Raw genomic sequence first — 17,148 nt, 5'->3', positions numbered from 1 at the left:
CTAGGAATATGGGACCAAACACTACACTTTTGACTACTTTAATACACATAATTGAATTTGTCCCAATACTTTTGGTCCCCTAAAATGGGGGGACTATGTACAAAAAGTACTGTGATTTCTAAACGGTTCACTCGATATGGATGAAAATACCCTCAAATTCAAGCTGACAGTCTGCACTTTAACCTCATTGTCATTGTATCATTTCAAAGTTCTGGAGTACAGAGCCAAAACAACAGAAAATACTGTCCCAATACTTTGGAAGCTTACTGTATACATACAGTTGAAGTCGGAAGTTTACATACACGTAGGTTGGAGTCATTAACACTAATCTTTCAACCACTCCACAAATTTCTTGTTAACAAACTATAGTTTTGGCAAGTCGGTTAGGACATCTACTTTGTGCATGACACAAGTAATTTTTCCAACAATTGTATACAGATTATTTCACTTATAATTCACTGTATCACAATTCCAGTGGGTCAGAAGTTTACATACACTAAGTTGACTGTGCCTTTAAACAGCTTGGAAGATTCCAGAAAATGATGTCATGGCTTTAGAAGCTTCTGATTGGCTAATTGACATCATTTGAGTCAATTGGAGGTGTACCTGTGGATGTATTTCAAGGCCTACCTTCAATGTCAGTGCCTCTTTGCTTGACATCATGGGAAAATCAAAAGAAATCAGCCAAGACCTCAGAAAAAAAAGTCTGGTTCATCATTGGGAGAAATTTCCAATGCCTGAAGGTACCACGTTCATCTGTACAAACAATAGTACGCAAGTATAAACACCATGGGACCACGCAGCCGTCATACCGCTCAGGAAGGAGACGCGTTCTGTCTCCTAGAGATTAACGTACTTTGGTGCGAAAAGTGCAAATCAATCCCAGAACAACAGCAAAGGACCTTGTGAAGATGCTGGAGGAAACAGGTACAAAAGTATCTATATCCACAGTAAAACTAGTCCTATATCGACATAACCTGAAAGGCCGCTCAGCAAGGAAGAAGCCACTGCTCCAAAACCGCCATAAAAAAGCCAGACTACGGTTTGCAACAGCACATGGGGACAAAGATCGTACTTTTTGGAGAAATGTCTTCTGGTCTGATGAAACAACAATAGAACTGTTTGGCCATAATGACCATCGTTATGTTTGGAGGAAAAAGGGGGTTGCTTGCAAGCCGAAGAACACCATCCCAACCGTGAAGCACGGGGTGGCAGCATCATGCTGTGGGGGTGCTTTGCTGCAGGAGGAACTGGTGCACTTCACAAAATAGATGGCATCATGAGGAAGGAAAATTATATGGATATATTGAAGCAACATCTCAAGACATCAGTCAGGAAGTTAAAGCTTGGTCGCAAATGGGTCTTCCAAATGGACAATGACCCCAAGCATACTTCCAAAGTTGTGGCAAAATGGCTTAAGGACAACAAAGTCAAGGTATTGGAGTGGCCATCACAAAGCCCTGACCTCAATCCTATAGAAAATGTGTGGGCGAACTGAAAAGGCGTGTGCGAGCAAGGAGGCCTACAAACCTGAATCAGTTACACCAGCTCTGTCAGGAGGAATGGGCCAAAATTCACCCAACTTATTGTGGGGAGCTTGTGGAAGGCTTCCCGAAACGTTTGACCCAAGTTAAACAATTTAAAGGCAATGCTACCAAATACTAATTGAGTGTATGTCAACTTCTGACCCACTGGGAATGTGATGAAATAAATAAAAGCTGAAATAAATCATTCTCTCTACTATTATTCTGACATTTCACATTCTTAAAATAAAGTGGTGATCCTAACTGACCTAAGACAGGGAATTTTTCCTAGGATTAAATGTCAGGAATTGTGAAAAACTGAGTTTAAATGTATTTGTCAAAGGTGAATGTAAACTTCCGACTTCAACTGTATATATATATATATATATATATTTACTAAAAACAAAAAAATCACTGGCAGGCCTGTTGCCGACTCCTGTTCTAAAAGATGAAGAAAGAATGAAAGAGAGGAAGAGAGTACCAACCTTTGACCTCTGTCAGGGTCTTGTCTTCATCCTGGCTCTCTGGAACACTATCCCTCTCCTTCTCCTCCTCTTCCTCCCTGTCGGCCTCCTCATCTTCATACACATAGTGGTACTCTTCCTCATCTTCCTCATCTTCGTCTTCCTCATCCAATGGCTCCACCTCTTTCTGAGTGGTGGGCTGCTCATCAGTTGGGGCCTCGCTGAGAGAGAGAGCGAGGGGGAGAGAGAGGGGGAGAGAGAGAGAGACAGAAGGGGGGAGAGGGGAAATGGAGAGAGAGAGACAGAGACGGGGGGGAAGCGAGAGAGAGAGAGCGAGAGGGGGGAGAGATGGGGGGGCGAGAGAGAGGGGGGGAGAGAGAGAGAGAGACAGAGAAGGGGGGGAGAGATGGGGGAGAGAGAGAGAGGGGGAAATGGAGAGAGAGAGAGAGAAGGGGGGGAAGCGAGAGAGAGAGAGATTTATTAAAATAGTAGAATAAACAGAATCGCTGTGTCAGGTCAATGTCATGGCACCAACATATGGTCTGGGATAGGTACACTACATGACCAAAAGTATGTGGACACCTGCTCATCAATCCAAAATCATGGGCATTAATATGGAGTTGGTCCCCCCTTTGCTGCTATAACAGCCTCCACTCTTCTGGGAAGTCTTTCCACTAGATGTTGGAACATTGCTGAGGGGACTTGCTTCCATTCAGCCACAAGAGCATTAGTGAGGTCGGGCACTGATGTTGGGCGATTAGGCCTGGTTCGCAGTTGCGTTCCAATTCATCCCAAAGGTGTTCGATGGGTTGAGGTCAGGGCTCTGTGCAGACCAGTCATGTTCTTCCACACCGATCTCGACAAAACATTTCTGTATGGACATCGCTTTGTGCACGGGGGCATTGTCATGCTGAAACAGGAAAGGGCCTTCCCCAAACTGTTGCCACAAAGTTGGAAGCACAGAATCGTCTAGAATGTCATTGTATGCTGTAGCGTTAATATTTCCCTTCACTGGAACTAAGGGGCCTAGCCCGAACCATGAAAAACAGCCCAAGACCATTATTCCTCCTCCACCAAAACTTTACAGTTGGCCCTATGCATTTGGGCGGGTAGCGTTCTCCTGGCATCCGCCAAACCCAGATTCGTCTGTCGGACTGCCAAATGGTGAAGTTCAACGGCGGCGAGCTTTACACCACTCCAGCCGATGCTTGGCATTGCGCATGGTGATCTTAGGCTTGTGTGCGGCTGCTCGGCCATGGAAACCCATTTTATGAAGCTCCCGACGAACAGTTCTTGTGCTGATGTTGCTTCCAGAGGCAGTTTGGATCTCGGTAGTTGGAAAGGTGGCATCCTGTGACGGTGCCACGTTGAAAGTCACTGAGCTCTTCAGTAAGGCCATTCTACTGCCAACGTTTGTCTATGGAGATTGCATGGCTGTGGCTGAGATAGACGAATCCCCTCATTTTAAGGGGTGTTCACATACTTTTGTATCTATAGTGTGTCCTAAACAAGGTAGGAAACACACACACCTCTCCTTCTCTACAGGCTCATCCTGGTCCAGTGCTGTCTCCTCCCCCTCTTCATCCTCCTCTTCTTCCTCCTGGGAGGGCATGGCGGGCAGGGAGGGTTCCCCAGGGGAGGGGCAGCAGACATACTCCGTACCATGGAACTTATCAATGCCACAGGGCAGCAGCATGCCATAGCTGTGGAGGACCATGGTACCTTTGGAACAGGCCTGGGGAGAGGAGAGGGGAGAGGGGGATGGAGAGGAGAGGGATGGAGGAGAGGGAGATGGAGGAGAGGGATGGAGGAGGGGATGGAGGAGAGGGGGATGGAGAGGAGAGGGGGGATGGAGGAGAGGGGGATGGAGGAGGGGGATGGAGGAGGGGGGATGGAGGAGGGGGATGAGGAGAGGGGGATGGAGGAGGGGGGATGGAGGAGAGGGGGATGGAGAGGAGAGGGGGGATGGAGGGGGTGGAGGAGAGGGGGATGGAGGAGGGGGGAGGGGGATGGAGAGGATAGGGGGGTGGAGGAGGGGGGGGTGGAGGAGAGGGGGATGGAGGAGAGGAAGATGGAGGAGGGGGGGAGAGAGTGAAACACTGCACACGGAATACTGACAAGAGACTAAGACGGAGGGGAGTGCTTCATAAGTCTGTAGGCAGTAGAGCTTCTAACTGGGGCCTAGTGAGGCTGGGTCTAACTGGGGCCTAGCGAGGCTGGGTCTAACTGGGGCCTAGCGAGGCTGGGTCTAACTGGGGCCTAGCGAGGCTGGGTCTAACTGGGGCCCTAGCGAGGCTGGGTCTAACTGGGGCCTAGCGAGGCTGGGTCTAACTGGGGCCTAGCGAGGCTGGGTCTAACTGGGGCCTAGCGAGGCTGGGTCTAACTGGGGCCTAGCGAGGCTGGGTCTAACTGGGGCCTAGCGAGGCTGGGTCTAACTGGGGCCTAGCGAGGCTGGGTCTAACTGGGGCCTAGCGAGGCTGGGTCTAACTGGGGCCTAGCGAGGCTGGGTCTAACTGGGGCCTAGCGAGGCTGGGTCTAACTGGGGCCCAGCGAGGCTGGGTCTAACTGGGGCCTAGCGAGGCTGGGTCTAACTGGGGCCTAGCGAGGCTGGGTCTAACTGGGGCCTAGCGAGGCTGGGTCTAACTGGGGCCTAGCGAGGCTGGGTCTAACTGGGGCCTAGCGAGGCTGGGTCTAACTGGGGCCTAGCGAGGCTGGGTCTAACTGGGGCCTAGCGAGGCTGGGTCTAACTGGGGCCTAGCGAGGCTGGGTTTACACAGGAAGCCCAATTCTGATCTATTCCCAATTATTGGCAAAAGAGCTGATCTGATTGAGCTCCTGAGTGGCGCAGTGGTCTAAGGCACTGCATCGCAGTGCTAACTGTGCCACTAGAGATCCTGGTTCGAATCCAGGCTCTGTCGCAGCCGGCCGCGACCGGGAGACTCATGGGCGGCGCACAATTGGCCCAGCGTTGTCCAGGGTAGGGGAGGGAATGGCCGGCAGGGATGTAGCTCAGTTGATAGAGCATGGCGTTTGCAACGCCAGGGTTGTGGGTTCGATTCCCACGGGGGGCCAGTATAATTTTTATTTATTTTTTAATTAGAAAAATTAAAAATTAAAAAGGGATTCACTAACTGTAAGTCGCTCTGGATAAGAGCGTCTGCTAAATGACGTAAATGTAATGTAAATGTCGAAATTCATGAAAAAAAGCTCAGAATTGGGCTGCCTGTGTGAACGCTGACAGTCACACAATCTAGACCGCATCCAGGCTGCCGTGCAGGGTCAATCCAGTGGCCTCAGAAATCAGAACGTACACAGGGCAGGAAGCCAAGCAGGGCAGGAAGCCAGGCAGGGCAGGAAGCCAGGCAGGGCAGGGCAGGTGGGTTTTGCTCTAAAGCAGCCTTACCCTGGACTAAATCTGTCTGGAGGATTAGATGGTTTCCACCACAGCACTACTCTGGTTAGAGATCAGCTCTAACCTTTAACTCTCTGATCACAAGACTACTGGGAAGCACTCAGACAGACAGATAGAGAGGGGAGGGAGAGACAGTGTAGTGTCCATTGGGCAACATTGCCTGCTTCCTCCTCCCTACTAGCTACCAGAGAAGGACAACAGAGTCCTTGTTTAAAGCCTGTATATTACCCTGCTAGCTAACACATTACTAGGAGACAAACACACACATACAGACAGACACAGAGGCAGAGAGAGAGAGAGAGAGAGAGAGAGAGAGAAGAGACAGAGAGAGACAGAGAGAGACAGAGAGAGACAGAGAGAGAGAGAGAGAGAGAGAGAGAGACAGAGAGAGAGCGAGAGAGACAGAGAGACAGAGAGACAGAGAGAGAGAGAGCGAGACAGAGAGAGAGAGCGAGACAGAGAGAGAGAGCGAGACAGAGAGAGAGAGCGAGACAGAGAGAGAGAGAGAGAGAGAGAGAGAGAGAGAGAGCAGAGAGAGAGAGAGAGAGAGAGAGAGAGAGAGAGAGAGAGAGAGAGAGAGAGAGAGAGAGAGAGACAGAGAGAGAGAGCGAGACAGAGAGAGAGAGCGAGACAGAGAGACAGAGAGAGAGAGAGAGAGAGAGAGAGAGAGAGAGACAGAGAGAGAGAGAGAGAGAGACAGAGAGAGAGAGAGAGAGAGAGAGATAGAGAGAGAGAGAGAGAGAGAGAGCAGAGAGAGAGAGAGAGAGAGAGAGAGAGAGAGAGAGAGAGAGAGACAGAGACAGAGAGAGAGAGCAGACAGAGAGAGAGAGCGAGACAGAGAGACAGAGAGAGAGAGCGAGACAGAGAGACAGAGAGAGAGAGCGAGACAGAGAGAGAGAGAGAGAGACAGAGAGAGAGAGAGAGAGAGAGAGCGAGACAGAGAGACAGAGAGAGAGAGCGAGACAGAGAGAGAGAGAGAGAGAGAGAGACAGAGAGACAGAGAGACAGAGAGACAGAGAGACAGAGAGACAGAGAGACAGAGAGACAGAGAGACAGAGAGACAGAGAGACAGAGAGAGAGAGAGCGCGAGAGAGAGCGAGACAGAGAGAGAGAGAGAGAGCGAGAGAGAGAGACAAGTAGTGAGGCACACACATGGTTCTTACCTCCTTGGCCACCCCGTGCCACTGTTGGTGGCTAACACACGTATCCATCCTCTCCTTGTGGAAGAACCTGCACTTCTCAGGAACCAGCAGCACATCACTCACAAACTCCCCCACTGAAAGGACATATAGATCAATCAATCAATGAAACAACTCAAAACAACATTAAAGTAACATAACCTAGTGAGCAGTTACTGAAATCTTTCACAACATTCATTTTATTACTCTGACACAGCTGGGCAAGCACCTGGAGACAGACTGGTTCTACAGGCTGGTACACCAGCAGGAACCAAGATGGCAGAGAGAGAGAGAGAGAGAGATCTGGCTAAAAATACTTGAATCAGTTATAGAACCCATTGCCCTTTATGGTTCTGAGGTCTGGGGTCCGCTCACCAACCAAGAATTCACAAAATGGGACAAACACCAAATTGAGACTCTGCATGCAGAATTCTGCAAAAACATCCTCTGTGTACAACGTAAAACACCAAATAATGCATGCAGAGCAGAATTAGGCCAATACCCGCTAATTATCAAAATCCAGAAAAGAGCCGTTAAATTCTATAACCACTTAAAAGGAAGCGATTCCCAAACCTTCCATAACAAAGCCATCACCTACAGAGAGATGAACTTGGAGAAGAGTCCCCTAAGTAAGCTTGTCCTGGGCCTCTGTTCACAAACACAAACAGACCCCACACAGCCCCAGGACAACAACACAATTAGACCCAACCAAATCATGAGAAAACAAAAAGAGAATTACTTGACACATTGGAAAGAACAAACAAAAAAACAGAGCAAACTAGAATGCTATTTGGCCCTAAACAGAGAGTACACAGTGGCAGAATACTTGACCACTGTGACTGACCCAAACTTAAGGAAAGCTTTGACTATGTACAGACTCAGTGAGCATAGCCTTGCTATTGAGAAAGGCCGCCGTAGGCAGACCTGGCTCTCAAGAGAAGACAGGCTATGTGCACACTGCCCACAAAATGAGGTGGAAACTGAGCTGCACTTCCTAACCTCCTGCCAAATGTATGACCATATTAGAGACACATATTTCCCTCAGATTACAGCGATCCACAAAGAATTCGAAAACAAACCCAATTTTGATAAACTCCCTTATCTACTGGGTGAAATACCACAGTGTGCCATCACAACAGCAATATTTGTGACCTGTTGCCACAAGAAAAGGGCAACCAGTGAAGAACAGACACCATTGTAAATACAACCCATATTTATGTTTATTTATTTTCCCATTTGTACTTTAACTATTTGCACATTGTTACAACACTGTATATATACATAATATGACATTTGAAATGTCTTTATTCTTTTGAAACTTCTGAGTGTAATGTTTACTGTTAATATTTATTGTTTATTTAACTTTTGTTTACTATCTACTTCACTTGCTTTGGCAATGTTAACACACGTTTCCCATGCCAATAAAGCCCTTAAATTGAATTGAATTGAGAGAGAGAGAGCGAGAGAGGGGAGAAGACCCTGCATTAGGGTGGTCAGAGAGAGAGAGAGAGAGAGAGAGAGGGGGGGGAGAAGACCCTGCATGAGGGGTGAGTGAGAGAGAGAGAGAGAGAGAGAGAGAGAGAGAGAGAGAGAGAGAGAGAGAGAGAGAGAGAGAGAGAGAGAGAGAGAGAGAGAGAGAGAGAGAGGAGAATACCCAGCATTAGGGTGGTCAGAGAGAGAGAGAGAGAGAGAGAGAGAAGACCCTGCATTAGGGTGGCTGAGAGAGAGAGAGAGAGAGAGAGAGAGAGAGGGGAGAAGACCCTGCATTAGGGTGGTCAGAGAGAGAGAGAGAGAGAGAGAGAGAGAGAGAGAGGGAGAAGACCCTGCATTAGGGTGGTCAGAGAGAGAGAGAGAGAGAGAGAGAGAGAGAGAGAGAGAGGACCACAAATACAAATTCCATCTAGACACCGTTGCCCTAGAGCACACAAAAAACTATACATACCTCGGCCTAAACATCAGCGCCACAGGTAACTTCCACAAAGCTGTGAACGATCTGAGAGACAAGGCAAGAAGGGCCTTCTATGCCATCAAAAGGAACATAAAATTTGACATACCAATTAGGATCTGGCTAAAAATACTTGAATCAGTTATAGAACCCATTGCCCTTTATGGTTCTGAGGTCTGGGGTCCGCTCACCAACCAAGAATTCACAAAATGGGACAAACACCAAATTGAGACTCTGCATGCAGAATTCTGCAAAAACATCCTCCGTGTACAACGTAAAACACCAAATAATGCATGCAGAGCAGAATTAGGCCAATACCCGCTAATTATCAAAATCCAGAAAAGAGACGTTAAATTCTATAACCACTTAAAAGGAAGCGATTCCCAAACCTTCCATAACAAAGCCATCACCTACAGAGAGATGAACTTGGAGAAGAGTCCCCTAAGTAAGCTTGTCCTGGGGCTCTGTTCACAAACACAAACAGACCCCACACAGCCCCAGGACAACAACAACAACAACAACACAATTAGACCCAACCAAATCATGAGAAAACAAAAAGAGAATTACTTGAAACATTGGAAAGAACAAACAAATAAACAGAACAAACTAGAATGCTATTTGGCCCTAAACAGAGAGTACACAGTGGCAGAATACCTGACCACTGTGACTGACCCAAACTTAAGGAAAGCTTTGACTATGTACAGACTCAGTGAGCATAGCCTTGCTATTGAGAAAGGCCGCCGTAGGCAGACCTGGCTCTCAAGAGAAGACAGGCTATGTGCACACTGCCCACAAAATGAGGTGGAAACTGAGCTGCACTTCCTAACCTCCTGCCAAATGTATGACCATATTAGAGACACATATTTCCCTCAGATTACAGCGATCCACAAAGAATTCGAAAACAAACCCAATTTTGATAAACTCCCTTATCTACTGGGTGAAATACCACAGTGTGCCATCACAACAGCAATATTTGTGACCTGTTGCCACAAGAAAAGGGCAACCAGTGAAGAACAGACACCATTGTAAATACAACCCATATTTATGTTTATTTATTTTCCCATTTGTACTTTAACTATTTGCACATTGTTACAACACTGTATATATACATAATATGACATTTGAAATGTCTTTATTCTTTTGAAACTTCTGAGTGTAATGTTTACTGTTAATATTTATTGTTTATTTCACTTTTGTTTACTATCTACTTCACTTGCTTTGGCAATGTTAACACACGTTTCCCATGCCAATAAAGCCCTTAAATTGAATTGAAATTGAGAGAAACACAGAGACAGACACACACACACAGAGAGAGAGAGAGAGAGAGAGGGGGGGGAAAGAGAGAGAGAGAGAGAGAAAAAAAAGAGAGGAGGAAAGGAGGTTTAATGTTTTGGTGCTCACCCTGCTCCTAGGAGGAAGTCTAGTCTTATAGTCTTCTCTTTCCAAATATTCAACCTCCCAGATATTTTATTCATCCACATGATCTCTTTCAGAGAGATTCCTCCTGAACGGTTTGTGGTGTGGTGTTTGAACCATATGGCTGAGACGTCATTAAGAAGATTAGAACGATAGGGGGAGGGGGCAAATAATGATAGGGGGAGGGGCAAATAACGATAGGGGGAGGAGCATAGAGACAAGAAAGGAGCTAAAAATAAATAAAGGTTAAAGGATAAAGATTGGAGGTGTAGAAAGAGGAAGGCTCTGATCTCCTAACTGGTCAACAACAACCAGGCCTGAGGACTGCATTAGACCACTACAGACAGAGAAAGAGAAAGAGAAGTGTTTTGGAAAATGAGAGAGTAGGAAGAGGAGGGAGCTGGAAATAGCAGAGCACCCAGCTGTTTCTACTCCCCACACAGGAGGTAACACACACACACACCCTCCTCTCCTTCCTCTCACACCCTCCTCCCCTTCCTCTCACACCCTCCTCCCCTTCCTCTCACACCCTCCTCTCCTTCCTCTCACACCCTCCTCCCCTTCCTCTCACACCCTCCTCTCCTTCCTCTCACACCCTCCTCCCCTTCCTCTCACACCCTCCTCCCCTTCCTCTCACACCCTCCTCTCCTTCCTCTCACACCCTCCTCCCCTTCCTCTCACACCCTCCTCCCCTTCCTCTCACACCCTCCTCTCCTTCCTCTCACACCCTCCTCTCCTTCCTCTCACACCCTCCTCTCCTTCCTCTCACACCCTCCTCTCCTTCCTCTCACACCCTCCTCTCCTTCCTCTCACACCCTCCTCCCCTTCCTCTCACACCCTCCTCCCCTTCCTCTCACACCCTCCTCCCCTTCCTCTCACACCCTCCTCTCCCTTCCTCTCACACCCTCCTCTCCTTCCTCTCACACCCTCCTCTCACACCCTCCTCTCCTTCCTCTCACACCCTCCTCTCCTTCCTCTCACACCCTCCTCCCCTTCCTCTCACACCCTCCTCCCCTTCCTCACACACCCTCCTCCCCTTCCTCTCACACCCTCCTCCCCTTCCTCTCACACCCTCCTCTCCTTCCTCTCACACCCTCCTCTCTTTCCTCTCACACCCTCCTCTCTTTCCTCTCACACCCTCCTCCCCTTCCTCTCACACCCTCCTCTCCTTCCTCACACACCCTCCTCCCCTTCCTCTCACATCCTTCTCTCTTTCCTCTCACACCCTCCTCTCCTTCACATAATTAGTTAAATAAAGTCCACTTGTGTGCAAACTAAGTGTCACATGATCTGTCACATGATCTCAGTATATATACACCTGTTCTGAAAGGCCCCAGAGTCTGCAACACCACTAAGCAAGGGGCACCATGAAGACCAAGGAGCTCTCCAAAACAGGTCAGGGACAAAGTTGTGGAGAAGTACAGATCAGGGTTGGGTTATAAAAAAATATCCGAAACTTTGAACATCCCACAGAGCACCATTAAATCCATTATAAAGAAATGGAAAGAATATGGCACCACAACAAACCTGCCAAGAGAGGGCCGCCCACCAAAACTCACGGACCAGGCAAGGAGGGCATTAATCAGAGAGGCAACAAAGAGACCCAAGATAACCCTGAAGGAGCTGCAAAGCTCCACAGCAGAGATTGGAGTATCTGTCCATAGGACCACTTTAAGCTGTACACTCCACAGAGCTGGGCTTTACAGAAGAGTGGCCATAAAAAAGCCATTGCTTCAAGAAAAAAAATCTGTTTTTCCATCGGCAGGGACTGGGAAACTGGTCAGAATTGAAGGAATGATGAATGGCGCTAAATACAGGGAAATTCTTGAGGGACACCTGTTTCAGTCTTCCAGAGATTTGAGACTGGGACGGAGGTTCACCTTCCAGGAGGACAATGACCCTAAGCATACTGCTAAAGCAACACCCGAGTGGTTTAAGGGGAAACATTTAAATGTCTTGGAATGGCCTAGTCAAAGCCTAGACCTCAATCCAATTGAGAATCTGTGGTATGACTTAAAGATTGCTGTACACCAGCGGAACCCATCCAACTTGAAGGAGCTGGAGCCGTTTTGCCTTGAAGAATGGGCAAAAATCCCAGTGGCTAGATATACCAAGCTTATAGAGACATACCCCAAGAGACTTGCAGCTGTAATTGCTGCAAAAGGTGGCTCTGAATAGTTAACTCTCTGTAGAATAGTTATGCACGCGCAAGTTCTGTTTCTTTGTCTTATTTCATGTTTGTTTCACAATAAAAAAATATTTTGCATCTTCAAAGTGGTGGGCATGTTGTGTAAATCAATTGATACAAACCCCCCAAAAAATCAATTTTAATTCCAGGTCGTAAGGGAACAAAATAGGAAAAATGCCAAGGGGGGTGAATACTTTCGCAAGCTTGTATGTCAATCTACTATCCCCCATAGTACAAAAGTTTACCTACGCTATTTGTCAATGTCACGCCCTGACTCTGGGGACTCGTATTTGTTGAGTCAGGGTGTGTATTTTCTGTGTGGTGATGTTCTATGTTGCATTTTCTATGTTTAGATCTAGATCGTGTAGATCTATGTTGGCCGGGGTGGTTCCCAGTCAGAGGCAGCTGTAGCTCGTTGTCTCTGATTGGGGACAATACTTAGGCAGCCTATTGGCACTAGTGGGTTGTGGGATCTTGTTCCGTGTTAGGTATGTTTGTTTTGTGTACCTTGGACTTCACGTTTCGTTTGTTGTTTTGTCATAGTGTTTATTCGGAAAAATAAACATGTACGCATATCACGCTGCGCCTTGGTCCGTCCCGTCTGTAAGCGATCGTGACAGTCAACTTGTCCTTCTGTGCAATAAATAAATATTCCAAACATAGTCTGGGACAGTTGTGGGATGCGATAGATCCCAAATTAATACAACCACTAGCATCAATAAACCTTTGAAAAAGCAATGAGGCTGATGCAACAGATCAGAACATTTAACTTATAATGTTGATCAACTGTTACGCTATTTCGTCACATTATAAGCACAGCAATGCGCACATGACAGTAGGCTATAAGTGAGAATGTTCCAAAATGCAATCAATTAGCGGGAAAACACTGTTCTCGAAAGTGAAGGGAAATGTGATTATGCATGTAAAGCTTTATTAAAAAGTTGCATTATTGAAAATCATCATTATTATTATTATTAATTATCTTCCCCAAACTTGAAACTCGGCAAGCTCTACAGCTGTTATAATGTAATGTAATGTAATGCGGATTCATGTGCTTCATTTTAAGGAGTTATTTGTGATACAAACCTTATCAAAACATATAGGCCTACGGGCTAGGCTACATGAAGTGTGCGACTGATTTGAAAAAGTCGCCCCCAAAAAAAGGCATGCGCTGTTCCTTGCCTTACTGCACAAGCTGGGCATCATTCACAAGTGACTAATATTGTCACCCATCAGACAATTATTTTTATTTATTTATTTTACCCCCTTTTTTCGTGATATCCAATTACAATCTCGTCTCATCGCTGCCCGGCCTGCCACAAGAAGTCGCTAGAGTGCGATGAGCCAAGTAAAGCCCCCTCGGCCAAACCTTCCCCTAACTCCTCAACGGGCTCGGGAAAGGCGAAGGTCGAGTCATGCGTCCTCCGAAACATGACCCGCCAAACCTTGCTTCTTAACACCCGCCCGCTTAACCCGGAAGCCAGCTGCATCAATGTGTCTGAGGAAACAACGTCCAACTGACGACCAAAGTCAGCCTGCAGGCGCCCGGCCTGCCACAAGAAGTCGCTAGAGTGCGGTGAGCCAAGTAAAGCCCCCCCGGCCAAACCTTCCCCTAACCCGGACGACGCTGGGCCAATTGTGCGCCGCCCTATGGGACTCCTGGTCACGGCCGGTTGTGACACAGCCTGGGATCGAACCCGGGTTTATAGTGACGCCTCAAGCACTGTGATGCAGTGCCTTAGACCGTTGCGCCACTCGGGACGCCTCCATCAGACCATTCTTAATTTAATGTTATCTTTACATATACTAAATAATATATGTGTGAAATTAGTTTTTATTTAGAATGGACCATTATCAAGCACTTGTCTCGGAATAGGGGCATGGGAAAAAAATAAGTGTAATCTACAGTATGCACTTAAATTGCGAATGGAGGACGCTTTTCTGGTTGTTCATTTTCATGCCAGCCAGGTAGGCTATACTCCTGTTGTAAAGCGAAGCAATGTGCTTAATATTAGGAAAGTTGAGAAATAAATATAGTAGGCCTAGCCTATAGAAAGCTGATGGGGTCCTCCTCTTCTTAAGAGAGACCATCAATACGCTGTTTTCTCACGTAATTGCATAGCCTATAGAAATGTTGCGCAACATGAGCTCATGGGCTCTCATTAAGTGTTTGATTAGATTTTCGATAACATTTGCATTGATGTCAGAGTGATTAGAGGGACAATAGAGTGCTGAGTACCAGGCAGTTAGCAAGTTTGGTAGGCTACTAATGACCATCAGCAGCATCAGAGCTTGGAGAAGCATAATTACCATGACTAAAACGGTCACTTGGAATTTGACTGCCATCATGACTCGTGACTGCCGGTGTGGCGGTAATACGGTCACCGTAACAGCCCTAGTCTATACATAAATAAATAAAATCATTGAAAATACTTGGCGAGAGAGAAATCAAGGATCATTAGCTTCTTCCCCAAAAATTGCTGTGGATTGTTTCAAAATCACAAGCTTGTAGGCCTAAGCCTATTTGGGAAGCAGTTTGGGCAGCGTGGCAATAAGCCTAGCTGATTATTGAGTCGCGGCTGTCAGTGAAAAGCATCTAAAATATGTGTGAAGATAACGTGTCTTGAGTATAATTTAAAATGTTGAGACCAGAAGAAGGGGAGGGGTGAATGGCAAAAAATCTAGGCGAGTCTCACTCCAAAATGGCTGTCTCCCGCCATTCATTGTTTCATTGTGTGGATTGTTTGCCCTCTTATTTTTTTATTTTGATCAATTCTCCATTACATATGGCACATATTCTCTGTATGGCACATATTCTCTATATGGCACCAGTAGTAAAATGTACCATTAAACCCCGTCATTTGGTTACGTCAATTTCTGTTAATATATGTACAGTGCATTCAGAAAGTATTCAGACCCCTTGACCTTTTTTTCCACATTTTGTTCCGTTACAGCCTTGTTCTAAAATGGATTAAATAAATCAAAATTCCTCAATCTACACACAATACCCCATAATGACAAAGCGAAAAAAAAAGGTTTTTTCGAAATGTTTGCATATTAATAAATAAAACAGAAATATCTTATTTATGTAAGTATTCAGACCTTTTGATATGAGACTCAAAATTGAGCTCAGGTGCATCTTGTTTCCATTGATCATCTTTGAGATGTTTCTACAACTTGATTGGAGTCCACCTGTGGTAAATTCAACTGATTGGACATGATTTGGAAAGGCACACACCTGTCTATATAAGGTTCCACAGTTGACAAGTGCATGTCAGAGCAAAAACCAAGCCATGAGGTCGAAGGGATTGTCCGTAGAGCTCTGAGACAGGATTGTGTCGAGGCACAGATCTGGGGAAGGGTACCAAAAAAATTCTGCAGCATTGAAGGTCCCCAAGAACACAGTGGCCTCCATCATTCTTAAATGGAAGAAGTTTGGAACTGCCAAAGTTCTTTCTAGAGCTGGCCGCCCGGCCAAACTGAGAAATCGGGGGAGGAGAGCCTTGGTCAGGGAGTTGACCAAGAACCCGATGGTCACTCTGACAGAGCTCCATAGTTCCTCTGTGGAGATGGGAGAACCTTCCAGAAGGACAACCATCTCTGCAGCACTCCACCAATCAGGCCTTTATGGTAGAGTGGCCAGACGGAAGCCACTCCTCAGTAAAAGGCACATGACAGCCCGCTTGGAGTTTGCCAAAAGGCACCTAAAGATTCTCAGACCATGAGAAACAAGATTCTCTGGTCTGATGAAACCAAGATTGAACTCTTTGGCCTGAATGCCAAGCTTCACGTCTGGACGAAACCTGGCACAATTCCTACGGTGAAGCATGGTGGTGGCAGCATCATGCTGTGGGGATGTTTTTCAGCGGCAGGGACTGGGAGACTAGTCAGGATAGAGGGAAAGATGAACAGAGCAAAGTACAGAGAGATCCTTGATGAAAACCTGCTCCAGAGCGCTCAGCACCTCAGACTGGGGTGAAGGTTCACCTTCCAACAGGACAACGACCCTAAGCACACAGCCAAGACAACGCAGGAGTGGCTTCGTGACAAGTCTCTGAATGTCCTTGAGTGGCTGAGCCAGAGCCCGGACTTGAACCTGATCGAACATCTCTGGAGAGACCTGAAAATAGCTGTGCAGTGACGCTCGCCATCCAACCTGACAGAGCTTGAGAGGATCTGCAGAGAAGAATGGGAGAAACTCCCCAAATACAGGTGTGCCAAGCTTGTAGTGTCATACCCAAGAAGACTTGAGGCTGTAATCGCTGCCAAAAATGCTTCAACAAAGTACTGAGTAAAGGGTCTGAATACTTATGTAAATGTCATATTTACATTTTGTAATACATTTGCTAAAATTTCTAAAAAACAGTTTTTACTTTGTCATTATGGGGTATTGTGTGTAGATTGATGAGGTGGGAAAACATCTATTTAATCTATTTTAGAATAAGGCTGTAACGTAACAACATTTGGAAAAAGTCAAGGGGTCTGAATACTTTCCAAATGCACTGTATTAATTAGTCATTTACCATTCTCATTCTCAGAGTGGAAATGTTGTTTGCAGAATTCACAACCTGATACACGTGTGAGAAATACGCTTTGAGATGCCAGTGAGATTTCTGTAGTATAATATGTCTGTTAATGAACCAATTACTGAACTCCACTCTCTCCCTCTTGATCACAGTAAAACCCTCTAGGAGAGGCAAGCGGTGTGTGTGATCCCCTCCCCTACCCTCGTCCTCCTCTCTCTCTGACTGTGTGTCTGAGGAGGAGTTTATAGCTGGTGTCTGAGGAGGAGTTTATAGCTGGTGTCTGAGGAGGAGTTTATAGCTGGTGTCTGAGGAGGAGTTTATAGCTGGTGTCTGAGGAGGAGTTTATAGCTGGTGTCTGAGGAGGAGTTTATAGCTGGTGTCTGAGGAGGAGTTTATAGCTGGTGTCTGAAGAGGAGTTTATAGCTGGTGTCTGAGGAGGAGTTTATAGCTGGTGTCTGAAGAGGAGTTTATAGCTGGTGTCTGAAGAGGAGTTTAT

The 17,148-nt window shown here is 46.5% G+C and overlaps 1 protein-coding gene across 13 annotated transcripts in view; it reads right to left on the bottom strand.

Annotated features, from left to right (window-relative positions):
- aplp2 (amyloid beta (A4) precursor-like protein 2) overlaps window positions 1-17,148 on the bottom strand; it is a 140,585-nt gene that overhangs the window by 62,322 nt on the left and 61,115 nt on the right. For all 13 annotated transcript variants that reach the window (XM_041878187.2, XM_041878184.2, XM_041878194.2 and 10 more), the window contains exons 4-6: window positions 6,563-6,675; window positions 3,517-3,722; window positions 2,009-2,208 (exon numbers count right to left, since the gene is read on the bottom strand). In XM_041878187.2, coding sequence (XP_041734121.1) covers window positions 2,009-2,208; window positions 3,517-3,722; window positions 6,563-6,675 — 519 coding nt within the window. The remainder of the gene's footprint in view (window positions 1-2,008; window positions 2,209-3,516; window positions 3,723-6,562; window positions 6,676-17,148) is intronic.

This window comes from Coregonus clupeaformis, chromosome 6, assembly GCF_020615455.1.
Source record: "Coregonus clupeaformis isolate EN_2021a chromosome 6, ASM2061545v1, whole genome shotgun sequence".
Taxonomy (NCBI): Eukaryota; Metazoa; Chordata; class Actinopteri; order Salmoniformes; family Salmonidae; genus Coregonus; species Coregonus clupeaformis.
The sequence above is the reverse complement of the archived record's forward strand: the minus strand, read 5'-3'. Positions and strand labels throughout refer to the sequence as shown.